At 44.8% G+C, this 16,199-nt stretch overlaps 2 protein-coding genes across 8 annotated transcripts in view; both read right to left on the bottom strand.

Annotated features, from left to right (window-relative positions):
• Positions 1 to 252: 252 nt before the first annotated feature.
• On the bottom strand, positions 253 to 11,287 carry smpd4 (sphingomyelin phosphodiesterase 4). 6 transcript variants are annotated; one of them, XM_005928915.3, is made up of 20 exons: positions 11,048 to 11,287; positions 10,619 to 10,697; positions 10,424 to 10,510; positions 8,474 to 8,610; positions 8,106 to 8,181; positions 7,841 to 7,949; positions 7,520 to 7,572; positions 7,277 to 7,428; positions 7,023 to 7,155; positions 6,607 to 6,672; positions 4,840 to 4,977; positions 3,521 to 3,675; positions 3,205 to 3,295; positions 3,017 to 3,114; positions 2,507 to 2,670; positions 1,985 to 2,190; positions 1,674 to 1,904; positions 1,424 to 1,555; positions 1,209 to 1,337; positions 253 to 872 (listed from the first exon to the last, which is right to left on the bottom strand). In XM_005928915.3, exons 2-20 carry the CDS (start codon positions 10,655 to 10,657, stop codon positions 552 to 554), a joined length of 2,517 nt encoding a protein of 838 aa, XP_005928977.1. In that variant the 5' UTR covers positions 10,658 to 10,697; positions 11,048 to 11,287; the 3' UTR covers positions 253 to 551. The 6 variants fall into 6 exon arrangements, with proteins under 6 accessions (XP_005928977.1, XP_005928976.1, XP_005928979.1 ...); XM_005928914.3 differs by having other exon boundaries at positions 6,601 to 6,672; positions 11,048 to 11,286; XM_005928917.3 differs by having other exon boundaries at positions 4,888 to 4,977; positions 11,048 to 11,285.
• Positions 11,288 to 11,958: 671 nt separating this feature from the next.
• si:dkey-49n23.1 (semaphorin-3D) overlaps positions 11,959 to 16,199 on the bottom strand; it is a 98,037-nt gene continuing 93,796 nt past the window's right edge. The window contains exons 16-18 of one of the 2 annotated variants that reach the window (XM_005928912.3): positions 15,969 to 16,033; positions 14,554 to 14,705; positions 11,959 to 14,058 (exon numbers count right to left, since the gene is read on the bottom strand). In XM_005928912.3, the coding sequence (XP_005928974.1) occupies positions 13,537 to 14,058; positions 14,554 to 14,705; positions 15,969 to 16,033 (739 nt within the window). In that variant the 3' untranslated portion in view covers positions 11,959 to 13,536. Of the gene's footprint in view, positions 14,059 to 14,553; positions 14,712 to 15,968; positions 16,034 to 16,199 lie in introns of both variants that reach the window. The other variant, XM_005928910.3, reaches the window with a different exon arrangement.

The following is a 16,199-nucleotide window of genomic DNA, read 5'->3' as shown; positions in this document are numbered from 1 at the left end:
TTTCATTTGTTGCCTTTGTGTCTTAAGACTCATGTTTCATCAGTTTGTCATCACTTTTTATATTTCACTCATCATCATCTGAAGGTTTTGTCTGCCTGCTAGTTTGTTAAAATGTTCCCATTTTAAAAAAAATAAAAGACCTTTGACCCAGTAAAATATAATATTGGGGAGCTGGTTCTATTTTTGTAACCTGGTGTTATTGGAGGAGTGGATGTGACGCACACAGACAGTTAAGAAACGAGAACTACAAAAGAGTGCAAACAGTTTAATGAGTCATCTGGACAAAAACTCAACTTTCTCTTTATTCCATCAGCACTTTGACTATTTCGGCCTCCACCTGTTCTCAGATGTTGGGGAGGAACAGAAACAGAAGGAAAGCTGAGATGTTCTCCAATTATTTACAAGGCTGGACGACACAAATCATACGAAAAACAACAACTGAAGAGCTGCCGATGCACCTCCGTGCTCGCTGTACTCATCTGTGAGCAGACTACAGTCTGATTTCTTTCAAGACATTAAAACGATTTATTTCCCCAGACATGTCAAAAGCTTTAGTGCGTCTTCAGTTTGTCTGCAAACAGCGTCATGAGAAGTCCGTACAGGAAGCCGCCGGCGAGGAGCAGCACGGTGCTGGAGATGGGGCCGAGCGACAGGAGGGCTCCAAACACGTAGAAGAGAAGCAGCAGCAGTATGGTCCTGTAGCTGGCCAGCGGGCGAAGGCTCAGCTTCGGCCGCTGGCTCCTCTCCAGCACGTGCCGTGACATCGGGCTGTGCTTCAGTTTGGTGCTGGAATCGAGATTCGTCAGGTAGTGACGACCCAGACGGCCCAGGAAGTCCGGACGCGAGCACAGTGCATTCATGTGTCGTCCAAACTGTGAGGGGGCAACAACAGACACACGAGCACGTGTTTCATTCACAGTCAAATATGAAATTTACACACGTGAGCACAAACAGTGAAGCAGCTGCTTACTGAGCTTAAAAGCTGTACTTTGTGTTTTGAAGAACAGAAACTGTTAAAAATATGAAAGGGTGAGGGCGGCAACAGTTTGAAGACAGCTGAAAAACAAAGGTTGCATTTGTCCTTTGTTACGTGTCGCTGTGCTGCTCTCCATCCTCACGTGCCCCGACTGTTTCTGTGCTCTACTCTCAGCCCCTTCTTGAGTCGTATTTACGACGCCCTTGCAGGCTTGCCTACAGACAGCACTCACCCTCTCATTAATCAGAGAAGAGATCCTGTAGAAGAGCCTGACCAGCAGGGCGTTCTCGTAGCTCCTAATGGGCTGCAGCTCCGGGTCTCCCTGATAGTGAATGTCAAACCTGCGCAGTCCATTTATGATCTGCAGAAAAACACACACGATCTCTTTAGGCAGTTCTCCTCCGCCCATAACCCTAACGTCTTCCTCTTTTAGGATCACATACTGACCTGCCTCCGGCCCAGGTCAGTCAGGATCAGCCCGTTCTCACTCTGCACGCAGTCTGGCAGCTGTTTGCTGTTGCCGTCATCCTCCAAGGAGCCCAGGTTTGATATGAGCTGATTCAGCTGTCCCTGGTTTAGCTGCAAAACAACAAAAACCTCCTGTTACAGAGCCCAGCTTCAAACAAAGGACAGGCTTACATGAACGTGCTGCATTCTCCGAGCTGGGAGTGAATAAAAACATCCAGACTCATCTGACCTTAAATATCTGGCACAGGTTTTCCAAAGCTCTGTCCAGGAACTCGTGGGTCTTTTTCAGATATTCTCCGGTCTCCTCTGGCTCGGCTCCGGGGAAGCTGTGGTTCAGATCAGATGCACCGAGTCCAAACCAGGACAGGAAAGATTTATTAGCCGCCACCTCGCTCGAATGATCTGATATCCTCTTGGCCGTCTGTCTGGCTTGTGCAATGATCTGGATTAGCTTCATGACCTGCGGGATGGACAGGAGGTGAAAACTCGCAGCAACACAGGTGTTTTCTGTACCTCTGTGGTTTACACAGGTAAACTTACCGCTCCTCTGAGCTCCGTGCCAAACATCTGCTTGTACTGACAGTCCTGTCCTTCCAAACCGTAGACGTGGCTCTTCACCTTGAACACCATGTCCGTCACCACCCGCTGCCGTGACGACAGGTAGCTGCCTCCTTGTCCTGGCGTCAGGTAGCCGCGGGGCTGCCGGTGGTGGAGGACGTGCTCGGGCTCCAGGAACAGCTGCTCACCTGCAGGGAGACGATTCCAGGTGTTTGTGGGACAACAAAGTGACAAAGAAACTGTGGAGTCTTAAGTCACGTGGTCATTATTGGTGGTAACTTTTCACCAAGTAATGATTCATTTCTATATTAGTGTCAAGAAATATGAAAAATGCCAATCATATTTTCTAGAAGATATCCAAACAGATCCACGTCATCAAGGTTTTATTTTAACCAGTGTGAGAACAAAACACTAGCACTTCACTTAATGAGCAAATGGAAAGTTCAGATGCTCATATGCAGAGTTGTGAACAATACTAATGAGCCCAGCATTGTCCCTCGTCACCTTTCTGGGTCATTTCTGCCAGGTTAGGCTGAGCGAAGACTTTGGCCACCCTGAAGACCATCAGCGCATTTTTGGCATTCACCAGATCGGTCCTGACCGCTCGGTTCAAAAACACCTGGAAGAGCTTCGTGTACATGAGCAGGTTCTCATGAACAAAGGACTCCCTGCAGGAGAGAAGGTTATCATCAGAAGCTCATCTGTCAGTCTGAACCCCAAAACAGCAACAATCCCCAGACTTTCACCTTTCTGAGGGTCCGAGTCAGAGCTATGACTCAGTCAGCAAAAAGAACGACAAGCCCAAAATATCAGGTTTCATTAAAAATCTATTAAATATGTCTCCTAATTAGACACGACACAGACCTTCAAAGTAAAACAGGAAGTATACACTGACGACACAAACTCCAGAACATAAAATAAGAACAAACACAAAATGCTGGCTCAACGACACAAAGGGAGGAAAAACAAGATGAAGATTTTATGGACGAGCACTTCAGAGTCCACTCTGCTCACCATTTTTCAGGCACGGTTCTGTTTTGGTCGGGCTGAGGGTTTGGCTTCTCCCCGGTGTATCTCCAGGGCTGGATGTAGCTCAGCCACGTCTCCAACACCTGAACACGGACAAAATACGCTCGTAGCAGCAAACTGCGTGTTCATGGAGCAAAACAAGCGATGATCACGTCAGGATGTGAGAGACCTACCGCTCTGAAAGACGCGTCCAGAGGCCAGTGACCGAAGCAGTGCTGCAGGAACAGGTACAGCTTCTGCTGCACAAAGCGCTGCACCACCACCCTGTGGGGGAAACACAAAGTTAACTAAAACCTTCATTTAATGATCCACTTCCTGCTTTTGTTCTTTTATTTAAAGTCAGGGCTGTAGAGAAGCTACCACTGCATGCTGACACATGATGCATATCTAAAAGCATCAACCATTAAACCTGCTTTACTTGCTTAATATTTTATTTTAGTAATAAATGTTCTACTTCCACAAAGTCTGACAGCAGCGTGTGTGACTGACCTCTTAAACTCTTCCAGTGGGCTGGTGTGGGTGTGAGAGTGGGCGGAGGGCGAGGACGACAGCTGCTCAGGCTTCAGGCTGTTGGAGAAGGCGTGTACGTGTTTCACCAGGAGACGCACCACCAGCACGTGCTCCTCCGTCGGGCTAAAGGGCTCCTGCAGAGGGAAGCGGTCACACACAGTGCTCGGACATGACGCCAAATATGCCCAATCGCAGCCAGGATTGATGGAAAAAGCAGCCATCGCGATGCGTCCCAATCCACAAGCAGCCAAACAATTACCAGAGAGAACAGAGGTCCCACACTCAGGAGCCGCAGGGCTTTCACACGGTGTGGACTGACTCTGGAGCACCATGAAGGAATTTATACCGTACTGCATTTAATCTGAGTGTGATCGCTAACATCACAAACTCCGGATGAAAAGCTTCCGCTGACACTGAACTTAAAAAACACACTTTGCAATTTGCATATTTTCCTTGTAAATGTTTCGCCTGAACACTTAATTTATTTACCGTTTCCCTTCAGCGACCCTAACGTTCCTGTTTTATTAAATAATTATTTATATATTAAAACTGTGAGAAACTAAGAGGTGGGACCTCAGTGCTCGAAGCTGCTTCATCAACCAGCTGCACGTTTCCTCGTCTGGACATCATCAGGAAACACAAACAAGCAAAGCGAGGAAAGTAATGATATTTCCATGTTTCTGATTGGCATGGAAAAAATGATCAATGTCACATTTGATAAGAAATCATTTCTTAAAATCAGAAGTTCTGATTTGATTGTAGTAGCATCTTTGCTTTCAAAAGATTAATGCTGCCAACAGAGAGAAACACTACAAAAACAACAAAGCACAGCAGACAGTGTAAAAAGCATGCCTGTAAAACAAAGAAAAGCAAGAACCACACCCAAACCAGATTCATTTTCAAAGCTTCATTCCTGGATTACTTTCTCTTTCAAGGATACTTCTCTGTAAAATTCATAATTTACAGTCAGACTCAAAGGAAACAGGCCAATCATCCTCTGGTTTACCGACAGCAGCCAAAGAGTTAAACGCTGTTACCGTGTAATCTCTGTCTTTTAATAATCAGCTGAAAGTCAATAAGCATGGCTAAGTTCTAAAGTAGAAATAATCCCTGAAACTATGATTAAAATATCTTAAATGAACAGAGAGCTGCGCTTTTTATTAAACAAGCTTGCAGAATGAAGCTAAACAGCCGCTGCTATCATCTGCCATCTACAGGCCAGTGACTGGAATGACATCGTCTGGTTGTTGTTACCAGAGAAGTAACCTTGACTGTGAGCTTGAGTGGCTGAGGTTTACCTCCAGGAGGCCCCAGAGGGGCGGGGGTGAATGAAAAGGTAAAAGTACTTGGTAGGTGTGGAGGGTCCCAGAGCCTGGTGGGGCGTGGGGTTGGCACGGCATGCTGGACATACTGAGGCGGTACTGCAGCAGCGCCAGCTGTTCACCCGTAACCACCAGGAAGGGGGGGTAGAGGAAGATGAGGAAGAGGAAAGACAACGACGAAAGGTGGAGGAGCAACAGTGAAGAGAGGGGGAGAGGGGGAAAAAGTGAGGAAGAGGAGGCAGGGAACGAAAAAGGTGGCAGGAGGAAGTTACACGTGAGAACAGGAGCAAAGGAGGCAGCAAAAACAGGAGCGAGAGCGCAACCAGACAAACAATTGGCCGGAAATATTGAGGAGAAAAAGAGCAGGAGACAGGAGAGGAGACACAAAGACAACAAAGTGACTTTGGGAACAAAATGAACGGCTGGGGGCGACGCAGACGCCGTTCCTACACCAGACGTGAGTTACGTGACTGTAGGGACGGGAATCATTTCACTCCAAAATATTAGGCTTTGTTCATTAATACTAAAAATGTATCTGAAACCCCCAAATCAACCAGGAGAGAGTGAAAAAACGAGCGGGAAAAATCCCAGTTTGTGTTTTTACCCCGTCACTGTAGATCCAAAAGGAAATCATTCCCATTCCTACTGTTCAACACAAACAGAGGGAACTCAACACTGTAAGATTTTGGGGTTTGTGTGTAAGATTAAAGTAATTATTAGCATCAAACTGGACTGAACTGTGAATTATGCAAAGCTGAAAACTGGTGCTGGAAATGAGCACAGCACGCCTCCAAAATCTTACAGGTTAACTCCACTCTTATACATAACAGACACAGTGACCTCACACAGCGTTTAACAAGTTCAGGAGACAACAATTAAAATCGCGTTTACTCTTCGGGACGGTCAGAATGTCACACACAGTGAGTCCACCGTTTCCTCTGCAGTCTCACGGTAAACGGTCTGTATTTGTATATCGCTTTACTCGTCCTTAAGGACCCCAAAGCGCTTTACACAACCAGTCATCCACATTCACACACTGGTGATGGCAGCTACATTGTAGCCACAGCTCTTATCTTAGCTAACGTGCATCACTTTTGACTTTCAGGTAACTGCAGACAAAAGCACAGCTGCAAAGAAACTGCAGTTGGGTGGATATTCAAGTAGGTAACATGCTGACCGTGTAATAAACAATAATACAGATGAGGGGGTCTAAGCACATGCTGTATATCTACAGTGTCATGCCCACTGTATACAGTGCAGGGGAAATAAACACCAACATAAGCGTCTGTCGCACTGAGACACACATTTATGCACACATTGATCCACTCCACCGTGACTTTATGCTGTGTTCCACATACAGATGGAGAACATACCAGCAACACGCTTGCTGACACGGACATGCAGCATGCAAAGGATGTGGTAGGAAGCAAAAGCACTACTACCAGGAACATGCCCCAATCGCTTTATGCAGGAGCTCTAAGCTCAGACCGAAGAGGCTGTTTACAGCAAGTATTCAACTACAAACTGATGCCTCAAGCAGAGCAGCTGCTTGAGGAGCGAATACGCAGAGACGAGGCTGAAGATGCTTAACTAATAATAATAAAAACAACAACAACATGATTTATGTATTTTACAAATCACGGGACCTCATGGGTGTGAAGGAGGGGTTGTGGTCAGCCAATCAGCCGTGCGAAGTGGACAGGTGTGTGTGTGTGGGAGGAAATGTACATATCTTACCTTTACCTGAGGAGACTGCAGCTTCTGATACATTTCCAAGGAGTAGTGATGGAGCCAGATCTCCACAAACATCTGAGGAAGATCAAAACACATATTTTGAGGATTAATGATTAGTCATTTCTGTTTTTAAACACGCCCACCAAAACTGAAAACTGTGTATTAAGTCTCTTCACTGCCGTTCAAATGTTTTGTTTGTAACAGTAAGTGTAGTACGAGTCATAATTAAAGCCAAATCTAGCCAAATTCACTGAAGATCATCTTCTTGCACCTCAGTGAGGCAGTGGTCCTGTTCTGACCACTCACACCACCGTCTCTGATTTCACCACGACTCAAACTTAAGCAGGCAGAGTGACGCCGTTGGCCACAACCGCCACGTCCACAGTCCAAACAAAGACTGACCCAGAGCTGTATCTGCATCCTACCTGTAACAGGGTTTCAGACCTCCAGATTTCCTGGGCTGCGGGGTCAGCGTTCACTGAGGGCTGATGGAATATGTGATGCTTCAGGAGACTGGGGCTATGGATGCCGTAACTGGCAAAAGAAACACTGGACGATCTGTTGAAGGCACAGGAAGAGTCTGAAATCAAAGCTTTTCAGGAAACGCAGGATTTTTGTGTTACACAGTATTAAACATTCAAATGTTTCTGCCATTAAAGATTCGTCTTGTCACTAGTACCTCGGTGAAGGAGCAGAAACAGAGCCTCTGGAGTCGGAGAAGGGGGAAGGAGGAACGCTTCCTTCAGTGGGGAGGAAGTACTTCAGGTAAGTGTCCACCAGCACAAAGTAGGCGCTGTCTGTGGAGCTCCCGTACTGGCCTGGAGGGTAGTTCTGAAATCATAAAAAAGGCTTATTAGTTTTTGATCAGGTGGTTCAATAAAAAAAAATATAAAAGTGAATAATGTGTTAGTGGCAACCTCACCTTTGGTGAGATGAGACAGTAGGCAAAATTGAACATGAAGAATTCAAATGGGTCTGAAGAAGGTTAAGGAACAACCCGACTGATCTCATAAGAGCATAATTCATTCCTTCTTTAATTAAGAAATCATAAGAAATCAGAAATGAAAACATTTATGGTTCAGACGTTTGGAAACAAAGACTTTTTTCCGTTAGACTACAGAGACCAGATACATGTGGGCGACCTGGTCCTAAAACCAGCAGCTCTACAAGTGATTGTTTCATCAATCCTTCAAGAGCTCCATAAAGAAAACTCAGACTTTGCTGTTTGCATTGCAAAGGATACTGAAAGCGATGTTCAGCGTCAGGAGACCAGAGAGAGGGAACTGCAGCTTGTTGTGGAACAGCGGGCAGTCTGGGAGAACGCCCTCCTGGATGCAGGCTTTCACAGGACCCTAGAAAAATTAAAACAGTCTCAAACTCTCCCAAAAGACATTTTGCAGTATCCAAACAGGACCAGTGATGTGGTTACAGCAGCTCTGTGTGCCTGAACAGTCACTCCAACATAAAATGACTACAACAGGCAGAGGTGACGAGGCAAATATTCTTACTGGGAGATAATTGATTGGTATTTCATATTTGTACTCTTCCGCCTGAAGTTTATACACAAGTTTCATCATTGGACCACTGAAAAAAAGAGAGAAATAAAAAATATTTTAATATTTTAAAAATACGAGTGCATGACATTCTAGAAAACAAAAAGAGTACAAATGGAAGCGCTATATGACATCTAAAAATATACCAGACGTGCTCTTCAGTGGGGCAAAAACAAGTCATAAAAGCAGAGAACTTCAACACGTCTGACCTCGTAGGTCGAGTTTCTCCTTCTGCCAAATTTACTAAATATTTTGAATCTTATTAACAGATTAAAAACCTCAGCAGGTTTCCATGATATTCCACTCAGCTGATATGAAGCTACCTGGGATTTAGGAAGTCCATAACAATGTTGTACTCGTTGCTCCGTGAATGAAGCAATCGCAGGTTCCAGCCAGCGATGACACCATCCAGGCTGCCAAACACACTCTCCACCAGCCAAGGAAAGATCAGGTGCAGCTCCTACAGGCAGCACACACACACACACACACACACACACACACACACACACACACACTTTAACGTTTGTCTGCCTGACAAATAAACATATTCAGGCCTCCATCTCACTGTGACACTGCAAGTCCTGACTACAGTGGAGCCAACAGAGAGCAACAAAACTGCACTCATCCTTTGTGTCCCTCAGCTGCTTGCAAACAGAACCCCAGCTATCCACAGAGACCCCCACATGCCTCAGGAAACAATGGTCTCCACTGATCTGGGGCACAAATGTCTGACGCTCGCAAACACTGAACAACCCTGGGCTGTGACTGATGACAGAAATAGATTTGTGGCCTGAAAAGTGAGGCCAAAGCACAAGTGCCTCAAACTTGCATTCAGGGTAACCAGATGATAATGTGATGTTCTTTTACTACCAGCCAAAATGCAGCATAAAATGTTGGACTGCCCAGAATGACACAAAAGTACAGATGTACAACAAAATGTTTGTGCCTCCAAGAAAGAACAAAAAAACAAAAAGACAACGGGACGTTTAGTTGTATGATGAATGCTCTGCCTGATATCACGACACCAGAGAGGAAGTAGCATGCAAACAAACAGCCGTCTGTCCCGGTTCACTGTGCAGGCTACATGCATCCAATGTCGTGTCCTACCAAAACTTATTAGATTCATGACAGACGGGGCCTTGCAGTCACACTGTGGCATCTGAAAGCAGGCTGCATTCCAACAATTCAGTTATCTTGGATTTATGTGCACATCTTTCAGAGTTCAGTTCAAAGTTCAAATTTCTTCTGGGAGGAATCCATGACACTCAAAATGAAACTGGGGCTCGCTCGGGCCCCTTTGGAGGTGGGGTGCCCCCGGCCTCTCGGCCTGGGGCTCGGTCACTCAGGCACAGCTGGGGGCCGGCGGAGCTCACGGGCGCGTCACTGCAACTCCCCCTGGCTTCTGCTCCGCGGCTGCTGGGGAGCCCTCATCTGGGACTCTCCTCAGCTCTTACTGGGAACAGTGGCGCGGCTGCCCCTCTGTTGGTCTTCCTTGGTCTCTTGTGTTCTGGGGGCCTCTGGATGTCTGGAGTTTTGATCTCCTCCATACCTGCTTCATACCCTGGAGGACGGGGCTGTGGCCCCCCCACACTCCCTAGCAGATCGATTACATGGAGAAACCTTTGGAATGCAAGCATGCTGATCCACACAGGTATGCACAGTACACATGGGTATTCACAGACGCGGACTAAGCTTTCTTGGCTGCTGCCTCAAAGCACACTGTGCGCTGTCTATCTTGCGTGCTGCACAATATCGTTTATTATTCAGTAACTATTGATATCTATGACTAGCTAGTTTATTGTGATGGTGCTTTGTTTTCTCTATTATTATGTTGCTCTTTGTTGTTTGCTGTCTCCTCTGTTTGTTTGTTTTTTTGTTTGTTTTTTTTTCTCCATACAGGTGACCCAGGAGTTTGTTTGTTTTTTTTTCTTTTTTTTTTCTCTCTCTTCCCCCCCCTTCTCACCGTCTCTTCTCCCCTTTGGTTTTCTTTCTTTCTCTCCCCCTCTTTCTCTCATTCATTCCCCCTGTCCTATTTATTAAAAAAAAAAAAAAGTTCAAATTTCTTCTGGGAGGAATCCATGACACTCAAAATGAAACTACGCAATCGGTGAATGTGAAACCTTAAACTGATCTCTGCCTGAATTCCCTTACTGTATCTCCCGGTCTGAAAATATCTTTGCAGCTATTTCTCATGTGGGAGTTCATGCAAACCTCCCAGCAGATATTCTACCGACTGTTTTCACAGCAAATAAAATGAATCCAGGGATACATACCTTTGCAGGATACTCATCTATGATCTTCACCAGATCCTGGCATCGCTGCAGGAGAGGTTTGGTGGTAGCATCGGCTTTCAGGTTGGCCTGAAACAACATCACATGTCACAACATATTCATGACCAGAGAGGAGTTACTACCTTTAAATGACTTCATAACTAAGTCAGGTCAGAGATGCAGGACTCAGAGACTCACCAGCAGGAAACTGGGCTGCTGTAACGTTGGATTAGCCATTAAGGACTCCGATGTTTCTTTCTACAACTGTACAGTCCAGCTGCAGTGGCAATAACACAAACTTTAATCAAAAGTCTAACTTTAACAGTTTTAACACGTTTAACGGGGAAACTTTTGTTGGCTTATCGCTAACAGAAGTGGATGCTAACCGTGCTGTTAAAGAGACTGCAGTGTCTGCCACTGAAGGAATCCTCAGCAGGAGGACAATCCATCAAAAGCAGCACTCAAGTTAGCACGAGCGGGCTAGCAAAGGCTGCTAATAGAGCTAGCACAGACAGCTAATAGTAGCTTAAACTAAGAGTAATGGTCGTTAAATCGGCCTTTAATTAAATACAACACACGTCACAATCACACAACACATTCTCCGCTTTCAGATCAGCACCGTCTCACCTTTTCTCGCGATTATTTTTCAAAACTACAGCCAATTCCCCAGAAACCGCGTTCCCATCAGTGCAGTTCAAATACGACTACACTGGTTCTCCTCTTCTTCGTTGGTGTTTTACTTCACTCCAGATGGTTGATGATCGTGTTGTTGTACATTACTGCCACCTGCTGGAATTATTGATGCACTGCAATGTCAATTTCTCCCTCAGAGGCCGAACGTTTCCATCCCTTCAGCGCACGTCTGAGGTAAATCCGGCCAACAACAATCTATTTTATTCTTCTTTTAATAAAAAACAAACAAACAAACAAACAAAAAACAATCCTCGAATATTGTTTATGTACTCTGAAAAAATGTTTTTTTTCTATGTCTGACTTTTTTTTACTTAAATTCTACAAAACGTTTTTATTTACGTGTTTTCACTTCAAAATATAAACCTTTTATTTAACATGTTACTTGCAGTTTCACTTGAACTACAGAGGCAGTCTAGGTGAAAATCTAATATTTTAAATAATACCTCGTTATTTATCCAGCTGTAATCTTTATTTTGTTAATATATGGTATGGTTACAAGTAAATTCAAGTAAATGACCACTATAATCACCTAATAAGCCTATATCACGCCAAACAATTACTTAAAATCTATGAATTACCTACAGCCTTGCTGCATGTCTCAGCACAGTCTCGATTGACATTCCAGGACAGGGTCCACTGCAGGAGAGCTGAACGGTGCCAGTAGGGCTACAAAACGACCTCCAGCAGGGCACGCATGTGCATCTTTCTGCTCCAACTATCAGAATGAGACTCCAAGAAGAGGACACGAGGGCGCGATGTGTGGAGACCTGTGCTTAGAGCCCAGGACCGTGCAGCTCAACCAGAATTCAGCCAAAAACTCCAGAACAAAAAAGAAAATGCACAAATGTTTTTCTTTGTTTTATTTTCACTGAGTTATCATTTGTGGCTTATTCACATACAGTAAAGATGATGACATTACACGGTCTGGAAGCTTATTAGAGCTGTGAAGTAAAAAAGTTTGAAATTTGCTTATGAGGAAAACACAGGTTTATATAAACTTACAAAATGCAGTAAATTCTACAGGATACAGAAAGGAAACTAGAAAAATAGAGTTCTTTAATATACATGGACGTAAAGAGCTATACATAATGTTTCAAGCAAGGTCCATTTCATGTGTGCGTTTCCATCGAGGCCTTTAATCCGTCAGGTATGTGTGAAGCTTACGTCTCAGAACAAACATAGATGCCTGCTGAAAACGCTCGATAGTTTCTAATAAACAGGGTTACATGTGAAGCAGTAAACTGGGCAAACACTGGAGTCTGCTGTCAGCAAGTTAGGTCATATAAATACGCTGCGTCTGTCTGCAGTGTGTCTGAGATCCTGAAACATTTCCCCCTCCAACTGTCAGTCAAACCTGAGTTTGGATGCAAACTGCACGCCAGCCACTGAGCTGTGTTAAAGGTCTGAATATTTAAACACGTAGAAGAGACATGAAAATACTAAAAAGGGTCAATCTGAGGTGTGTAAAACATGCATGGCAGAAGTTTTGGCTTTTATAGATCCTCACTTGCAAAAGGAAACACATTAAGAAACAGTTTTAGGGACCTTTTAACTTGTTTCATTTTTTGCACTGAAAGCCCACTAAATGCTGTCATCAGGGCAAAAACCACATAAAAATGAAAAAGCATGTCTGAAATAAATCCGAGTTCCCCTCTAAGCTCGCCTTCTCATGCAGCTCCAGACTGATTACAGAACTGCTGCTATTTTTCAATCAATCGGTCAAAGTCCTGTGCAACAAATCGAAGCGACCGTTTCACTTAAATGTCATTTTCAGAAAACTGGGCAAAGTCACAGAGAGAAAAAGCCCCAGTGAGTAAAGTGAACGATGACTAAGGCCAAGCTCCAGCGTGCAGCACAGAGGCTCAAACAGACTTCCAGGGGCTGACCTGAGAACAGCAGCAGTGCCATCAGTCCAGAGCTGCACACAAAGACGACCCTGAAGGGGAGATCATCCAAATTTAAATCAGACCTTCAGCTTTTTTTGTTTATAGGTGAATAACTGGAACTTTAACTGCAGCTCATATCTATCAGCACATCTGTCACAGAATGCTGCAAACTAACTTACACTTACTTGGACTACTTTTCTACCAAATGATTTATCTGCCTGTAAACTATCAGCGACAGCTCATAAAAGCATGAAATGAGCTACAAAACAAGACTTCAGAGACAGATACAGGTTTCTATCTTTCTACATACATCCTTATATTTCCATTTCCAAGTCTTTCTAAATACTAAAGAGTTCAGGACGAAGACAAACGAATCTCTTTTTCTGGAATATTAGTTTTTAATGGTAAATTATCATTGGTGTCACTTTGTTGGCCGGCTTTATTTGCTCAGGAAGCAAACTTTCTTGACTTGACCCCAGCGTGTCCTCTGCATGTACAGGATCTGTTGTCCTCGGCAGTCTCTGATCCTCCAGGCGACTAGAGAGGAACCTCGGGAGGGTTGTTCCTCCTCACGCGAGCCTTCCTGCTCTCCTGTTTCATCTTCAGCGCCCGCAGCTTCTGCTGCCGGCGCTTCTCGCGGTACCAAAGTTGCTCGCAGTACTCGTCCACGGTCAGACTGTTGCTTCCCACCTTGTGCAGGTCTTTGTAGCTCCTCAGAGGGAGCTGCTGAGGCAGCCACGAGTTCCCATGTCCTGGCAGAGAAGGCGGTGCGTGAGGGGAGCCCGGCTGGCTCAGAAACCCAGCAATCCCTCCTCCTCCGGCCGGGCCAGTTTTCCCCAGAATCACTGGGCCCGGGAGGTTGGGGTTGTGGCTCTGCATGTAGCGAGCTGGGTTGAGGCTGTGCTTGGGGATAATGCGAACGCGGTATCGAGCCAGGACCTGGGCGTAGGAGTGCTCGTGGCTGGTGCAGGTGTAAAGGCCCGAGTCGGCCTGTTCCAGGTGCTGAATGAGCAAGCCTCGCTTCATGTGAAAGGAGCGGTCGTCGCCGCTCTGAGGCAGCTGAGGAAAGAACGGCAAAAGTTCAGTCTGAGCTGTTCTTTGTATTCAAGGAGGTGCAGCAGAATATTGTGTGCACTCGTGTGCAGCAGTGCATTTTGGAACAATGGTAGTTAATGACAGTGGGACAGTTCGGATTTTAGCTGTTTCTACAGCCCCCTGGTGGGTTTATATGCAACACGGCCTCGCTTTCTAAACATCTTTTAGACGTCCAATCTTGGTCAGGCAGAAACAAAGTCTTTCTGAGACACACTGTTTCTGTTTGCTCAGATTTAGCCAGAAAATAATGTCTGTTAATGTCTTGTCCTTTGGAGGTGCGGGACTAAAAATATATACAAATAAAACCAGAGGAAGGAGAACGTTTAGAGGGGAAATCCAGAGACTAAAGTCATGATAGTGTTTTTGGTGAATGAGCCACAGCAGAGAGGAAGACTCTACTGTCAACATCTGTAAAAACCTGAATGCTTTTAATGTGAAAGCTGAGAGCAGTAAACTCACCTCTCTGCTTTCCTGTGTCTGACCGACAGTCTGCTGCTGGCCGTCTGAGACCTGCAGCGTCCACCTGAGCTCCGCCTGGGACGAGCGAGGAACACACTCCAGGAAGGTGGAGTTTCCCTCAACACCGTACACCACCTTCACCTCCACAGAGTCTGAATCTGACAAAGACACAGGACAATCCTTAGGACATTGCTCTTTTGCTTTCACAGCTCTGCACACGGTGTGATGCTCCCAGGGAAATGATGGAAATGATTCTTTTCCTTTTGTAGTTATGTTCGTTTGAATGTGAGACGGCACAGGTGATAAAAGGTTATACAGGAAAAAGCACTTTTTTTTGCATAGAACTGTAAAATGAAAGATTTCCTTAACTGTAAAAAAAATTAGTTTTCTGTAATTTTTGACCACAAAGCAGAGAAAGCCGCAGTTATGCGATACAGCCACTAGAGGGCGCCATATGCTCGTGTTCAGAACACCATGGTAACAGGCATTTTACCTTAATTTCACTTATTTTGTAAAAATACAAGGCGACCATTTTTAAAAAGTGCTGTCAGCTCCTGATAGTTAATACCAGTAATTAAAATATGAAGTAAAAATGTTCCTTCTCAGGTGAGACGAGAGATTCAGTGGATTTTCTGTTCACAAAAAAGAAACAGCAAAGGTTTCAGGAAAAGACAAACTGCCACTTCTGTTTTTCTCTAACACAAGCTAAACAGTTATTTAGGATCATGTACAGAATTCATCTCAGTCTGATGGTTTCGGACTCTAAAGGATAAATATCAGACACACACAAGTGTAAGAATTGACTTTATCTACTTTTATCAGCTAACTTTAAGAAACTTGTCACACAGAGTGAATCGATGGGTCAGTCCTGATAGACGTGACTAAATCTGTCAGGAAAAACGTTTGGAGTGTAAAATCGATTTGTTTGCAGTTTTTAACAGAGATTTAATGTCTTTCCTGAAAAGTTCACGTAGGTATCTGTCTGATACATGTTTGGAAAGAAATGACATGAATCACAAAATTCTGCACGTTAAGTATGACAAAGTTACTGTACGAAATAAATCAGCTTTGATTTATCAGGTGTGTGTGTGTGTGTGGGGGGGGGGGCTCACATTTAATATATATATAACAAACATCAATAATGAAGCAGAAATGAAAGAATACAATAACTCCCACATGACTGGTGTCATATTAGACTCCCTGATCACACAGAGTATCTGAGCATCAGGTCATGTGATCGATTACGGGCCCACACAGCAGGTTTACGTTCCTGCCCCACAGTGACACTAACACTCTGCCACTGGTCACAGTGCAGCACATGTTCACATGTAAGTGTGGACATGTCTGCTGTGTAACAGCTGTCAGGAGAATAATATTTTAAACAGTTTATTCACATCAGCACAGGAAATGCTCACCGTCCTCTGTGTCAGGACACTGACTCCAGGGGTCTCCATACTTCACATCCTGTCTGCGCGCCCGCCTGACACACACACACACACACACACACACACACACACACACACACACACACACACACACACACACACACACACACACACACACACACACACACACACACACACACAGTTAGAATCTGTATTTATTAAACACTTCATTTAGGTTGAATTTAAAGGAGCGGGCTTGAA

The sequence above is a fragment of the Haplochromis burtoni genome, unplaced genomic scaffold (genome assembly GCF_018398535.1).
Source record: "Haplochromis burtoni strain Fernald_Lab_line unplaced genomic scaffold, NCSU_Asbu1 Contig_117, whole genome shotgun sequence".
Taxonomy (NCBI): domain Eukaryota; kingdom Metazoa; phylum Chordata; class Actinopteri; order Cichliformes; family Cichlidae; genus Haplochromis; species Haplochromis burtoni.
Note: the sequence above shows the minus strand (reverse complement) of the source record. Positions and strands in the feature narration are given on the sequence as shown.